Genomic DNA, 6064 nt, shown 5'->3' with positions numbered 1-6064 from the left:
TCAAGATCGTTGCATTGTGCTATGTTAAGTTGCTTCTCCATAGCACGCAACCAATCATCTGCCTCCATAGGATCTGAGGCATGGGTGAACACTGGTGGGCGACCCTTTATAAACTCTCCACGCTTATCCCTGACCTGAATAGGCGGTAGTCCTCTTGCAGGTTCATTATCCAAGCGCTGCATCATAGCTTGCATCAATTGTTCTTGCATTTCCATTAATTGTTCCATGGTCACAGGTGGCGGTGGTGGTGGATTTATGAGAGCATCACGCCCACGACCACGGCCTCTGCCTCTTCCTCCTCTTGCGGCCATCTGTTTTCCAATAAATGCGCAAAATTTAGAGATTTCCAAATTATAGAGAGCTTACAAAAGATAAGAAACAATGCTGAGAATTTTCTGGACAATATTCCAAAAACAGCAGTTCAGTAAATCTGTGATAACTCGAGTTTCAGAGATCCAACAGAGGTGTACCAAGAACGGTTGGAAAGCTTAGGAGATCAGCAACAAATTTTATTTAGATCACTTTTACAGATTCTGACATACACATGGTCATAAATAGAGCTAAACCAAATCTGTTCTGGGTTCCAGTCTGCGCAGGAACATCAACTTATGATAGCTAGATCTCACAAACCTGAACAGCTATTGACGTGATTCTAGAGACATTTGAAAGATACAGAAGTCTAGTTATCTCCACAAAAATTTCAGAATTTTTAACAGCCCAGATTTCGAGATACAAGATAAAGAACACATGCTGCTCCAGAAAACAGCACAACAGAGATAAGATAAAGCAAACCATCTACATTAAGATTTCATCTAAACTTAAGGTTCCAACCTAAGGAAGTTGTGGACATGCCCACAAACTTCCAGCAACAACCAAACTCCAAATCAACCAAGTTTACAAATTAAAACATCTAATCATCAAAGTTCACAAGACCAAACAAGACTAAACATGAAACACGAACTAACGACGTCATAGTTTTAAAACAAGGCACCTAACATCTATGGGACGGTGTCAATCATGGTGAACGACCGGCGCTTCTTCTTGTAGATCGGTGGCTGCCCAAGTTGAGCACGTAGTTCATCAACTTGCTTCTGGAGGCGTCTCTCGGCCCTCTGTGATGCACGCAGCTCTCCCTTGACTTCTTCATCCACCCCCTGCATGGCATGGACATGCTGCACTGTTGCTTCTAGAGTTGGGTCACTCTCTGGTGGTGCCAAGACCTGCCAAACACCCTCTTGATCATTGCGAGGAAGAAACCTAAAACGATCCTCCCTCATGGCCTCAAAGCGACGACCATGGTAGTAGATGTAGGCGTCCTGCGCTGCACCTTCCATGCCATCCAATGCATGGGCCCTCCTGGCAGTGGCACGGTGGACAGTCTCCACCTCATGTCCATTCTTAATGTCATTCCAAGCAGTGACAACCAGCTCTACCTTCCAAAAGGTTGCCTCCAAAGGATGCTGGTACTCTACACAATGATAGCTAATGGAGGCGTGCAGATTGGGGTAGTAGTCATCTAGCACATGGGTGAGGAGGGTGTGGTAGTAGGCCGTCTCAGGGGCTGGCTTGAAGTAGTACTTGCACTTCCAGCCTATCTCCTCATCCACCACAGGGACAGCTGGGGATGGCACATGTGTAGGTGAAGTAGCTGATGACTCCTCGGGTGTAGCTACAGCAGGATAGACCGGTGCAACAGCTGGAGTAGGAGGAGGTGCAGGTGTCGGGGTAGTCATCTCCTCATCGTTAGAGATGATCACAATCTCCTTCTCCGCCTGTGGAGCACGTGGGGTGAACAAGGCACGGTAGCCAGCAGTGCTGAGGCGAGCGGTCTTTGGGTTATGAGACATCTATAGATTTAAAGTGAGATAGAATTAGAATCAACAATTTTATATAATAGATTAAGATATGAAAAGCATAAATGTTTTAATAAAATAACAAGAATAAGACAGTAAGCAAGAAACCAGAGGAGCAAAGATGCTAAAACGACCGTTTCTAACTAGGCTTGCGTCCTACAGTCAACACGGCTCTGATACCAATTTGTCACACCCAATTTTAAGGATAAAATTGAATGCACTAACTCATGTGTGCCTAGGGATCAGTCACACACACAAGCTGACAAATTATATAAGAGTATCATCATAGTGTATCTTACATCACGATAATAACATAACTTAGTCTTATACATCACAACGGAAAATAAAAGATAACTCTCTCTCGTGGAACACCATCACAGGGAAGGTCAACTGGTTGACCACAAGCCTAATAATCCTCAGGAAATTCCTCATACCCGTTGTCATCTGTTACCCATCCGGGATTTTTATCCAAATAAAGAAAATAAACAAGTGTAAGTACTTCTCGTACTTAACAAGATAACATGGGGTTATGAAGCTAAAAAAGATGACACTGGTTTACTGCAGTTAGCACTTTTAGTAAGTCCAGATTTTATTAACAAGTATAATCAAGGTATGCTTAAGCTCCCATTTATACCCACATAATAAGATATCAGAATCATTTGCATCATATTATCATTGTATACCATCATAAATGAACCACAATGAGTAACCAATTATTCTATGAGTTTTCCGGGCCGCTCGTGATCGTGAGCACGGCTGTTATGACAGTTTGTAACCCTCTGCAGACGTGGTGCACATTCACCGCGAGTCATGATTCCCATATACCCGGGTTAATTACTCCCATGTCACTGCCAAGGTGAGCGGGCAGGGTACACTATGAAGCCACTTCATAGGTTTCTCTAACAAGTTAGGGCCGCTAGGTTTCCTCAGTAGGCAGATGTAGGAACCCCCCTTTCCTATGGCACATATCCGTCGCGGCTATACACATAGGAACAGAGGCAGTCCTATACCCAACGTGGCAAGCCCCTTTTGCGCCATAAAGGTAACCTCTAACAAGCTAGAAAAAGTCCTATTACTGAGCTAAAATCAGAGCCATATGACTCTCACGGTTGCACTGTCAGTCCCAGCTTTTGCCGATAGATAAGTCCTTATGGAGGGCCGGGAGCAACATGATCAAAAGTCATTTGCACCTTCGCCCTATGGATCAGTTGCTATAAATCATGTTATACTTTTAGTTCCATAGAACCATTAACCATCATATAGATCATGTTCAGTTAGAGCACTAGCAATCTACCCATATGCAATTAACCCATAGGAGTCAAGGGAACACGTCATCAAATGACTAGAATGTCCTTATGGTTATGAAAGTTAGACACATGCACATGAGTAAATGATTAAAGTGAATAGAACATCAAGGTAGGCCCAAGCTATACTTGCCTTGATTAGCAAATTCCTGCTGGTCCTGCTGGTCGTCGAAGAACTCTTGGTGTCCAACGTTCTCCTCACCGTCTGAACACGACTAAGACGACAACACACAACATTCCAGGTACATTCATGCAAAGCAAACAATCGTACAATTAGAACAGTACACCAACAGTATAGAAAACAAGATAAAATGTTTATGAAAGTAATCTACCTCTCGCTACGATCATGTCAACACGAAGTTCACGAAAATCGGAACTAAAACGCGAAAGTTGTGAATTAAACGGGGTTTCCTATCGCACTTTATTTAATTAAACCTAACCATGAAATTTAAAAGTTACAAAATTGATTAACAGTGGTACTAACACATAGATTATGAAATTACGAAGCTAACGCAATTTGAACGGATCAATTCGGAGCTAAAACGAAGTTTTTATGAGCAAAACAAATCTAGTGGCATTTCTGTAAATACTGAAAACGTATTTTGGACTAAAACAGTATACTTTACGTTTTTCAAAATGAGAAAGCATACTCTGGAAACTACGCTAGGGACTGCGGGTTCAATTTGGTGAAAACAGGGGGTCTCTTAAGCAATTTTACCCGCGAAGGGGTATCTTCTAATCCTGGCCGCAGATCTGAAGATGGACGGCTTGGATCGGCTCTGGGGAAGGAAGAGAAGGGGGGGGGGGGTCCGGCCGGCACAGTGACACCGGCGGCAAGCTCCATGGCCGGCGGCGTGGAGGTCACCGGCGCGCGCGGTTAGGGGCCTACGTGCCACGGTTCGAAGAACCGAAGGCACCGGGAGATGGAGGGGGTTCTCGCAAACCCGTCCAGGCCAAGAAGGCGGCCGGAGGGCGTGGCTGAGGCGACGGTCGCCCTGGCCGGCGGCCGAAAGCTTGCGGCGCATGCAAAACGGCCACAAGAAGCCATGAAACGAGAAATAGACAGCACGGGGAGAGAGAGGGGAGCGAGAGGGTTCTCACCGCGGGGAAAACAGGGCGGAGGTGGCTCGGGGACGGTGGCTCGCGCGGAGAGGCGGGCGGTGGAACCGGTGATCCTCGGCGCGGCAGTTACTGTGGCTTCCTCGGTGCCTGGCGAACGCGAAGGAGAGAGCGGGGAGCAGCAGGGAGAGCAGTAGGGTCACGGCACCCTTTAAATGAGGTCAGGGAGCGGGGAGGGGCGCTCCCACGATCAAAGACGTGGGCGCGGCGGCGGTTGCGCCTGGCGCGCGCGAGGCGGGAGGTCGGGGGCAGCGCCGACACGCGGGCCCGAGCCGTCAGTGGCTGAGAGCAGGCCGACGGGGCGCGCGGCAGCGGCTTGCTGTGGGGCTGGGCTGGCGCGTTGCTGGCGATGCTGGGCCGGCTAAGGAAACCGCTCGGCTCGGCTGGGCCGGCCCAAGAACGGGAGGAGGGAAGGCGAGCGGGCTGGCGAGAGGGCTGGGCTGGTGCGTTGACGCGGGGAAAAAGGCCATGGGCCGAAAGCAAGGAAAGGAGGGGAAAGAGAAATGAATTTCTTTTTCTTTTTCCAAATCAAATTTCCAAATTCATTTTCAAAGGGTTTTTGAATCATTTAGGCATTTAGGTCAAAACCAGACATCACAATAAATTAAATGCAGCAGCATGAATGCATCAAAAGGTTACTAACCTTATATTTGATTTTAATTTCTCAAAAATTATTAATTTCCTATATTTGAATGCACACATAATAACATAATTAAATCAAATTTACTTATTTGAAAAGAATGAATTTTTTTTGGATGTTACAGGCTGTGAGTGTTTTCACATTGTTTGGTATAATAATAATTAAATAAGAGCATATAGTTTTGTAGAGACTGATCAAATGGCTTGCTTGATTTTTGGGAGGGCTTCCGGCCACCGAGCTAAATATTCACTGACATACCTACCTCCTTATGCACACCACCAAAAAGCGAATATTTATACTCACCATTGAACTGGATTTATGCAATGACCCACCTCCTGGCTGGCATGGTGGCATGGCGGATCTAGGATGAAAATCTAGGGGGCTTAAGTTCACACGGGGACAAAGGCATCAAGCTCAGCTCAACGCTCCAGCATCGTCTTCAACCTCAGCTCAACGCTTAAGCTCCTCCTTTCCATCCTCCAATGGCAGAAAAATTTAGGGGGGCGAGGGGGGGGGGGGGGGTGACACAGGCTCAGCCACGGTAGGGGGGGGGCTCCAGCCCCCCTGGCAGATCCGCCGCTGGTGGCACCACCACGCACTTTGTCACAGTGATGTGGAGCAGCAACGGCATGGCAGGCTTATTTTTAGCTAGGTAAGTGAGAAGTGAGGAGAGAAGAGAAGAAAATAAAATAAGGAGGCCGTGGCTGGTATGACTAAAGTAAGGAGAGTAGGGTTATTGCAATTTTTTGGGTGGATGAGAGTAGGGTTATGGTTGGTTGATGTTTCTGAAGTCATGGTTTATAAACGCCGCCCGTGAAAAATGGATCCATTTTCAGCTCCAACTCTGAAAATATAGATAAAGGTTTCGACACCAAGCAGCAAATTTTGTATCAGTTTGAATTTTGTTTTCCATTTTGATGGCATTCATAACCCTACTGGGACCATGCAATCGAGACTAAAGGTCTCTATTTTTGCGCTGTGCTGATTCGAACTCAAGACCTCCTACTTCGGTCCTCGAGCGCTTCTCCATCTCAACTCCACCACAAATCTGACTTAGACAAGATATCCCTTTCTTTTAAAGGTCTCAGTCCTCCCTTTAGTCATGGTTGCAATTTTATACTAGGACCTAATACTTTTTGGCCATCGAC

General features: G+C 46.4%; 1 protein-coding gene across 1 annotated transcript; it reads right to left on the bottom strand.

The window, feature by feature from the left end:
* Positions 1-998: 998 nt before the first annotated feature.
* LOC136503493 (uncharacterized) lies at positions 999-1847 on the bottom strand. The gene has a single exon (XM_066498556.1). The coding sequence runs from the start codon at positions 1845-1847 to the stop codon at positions 999-1001; it is 849 nt and encodes a 282-aa protein (XP_066354653.1).
* Between the last annotated feature and the right edge of the window lie 4217 nt (positions 1848-6064).

Source organism: Miscanthus floridulus, chromosome 14, assembly GCF_019320115.1.
Source record: "Miscanthus floridulus cultivar M001 chromosome 14, ASM1932011v1, whole genome shotgun sequence".
In the NCBI taxonomy this organism is placed as follows: Eukaryota; Viridiplantae; Streptophyta; class Magnoliopsida; order Poales; family Poaceae; genus Miscanthus; species Miscanthus floridulus.
The sequence above is the reverse complement of the archived record's forward strand: the minus strand, read 5'-3'. Positions and strand labels throughout refer to the sequence as shown.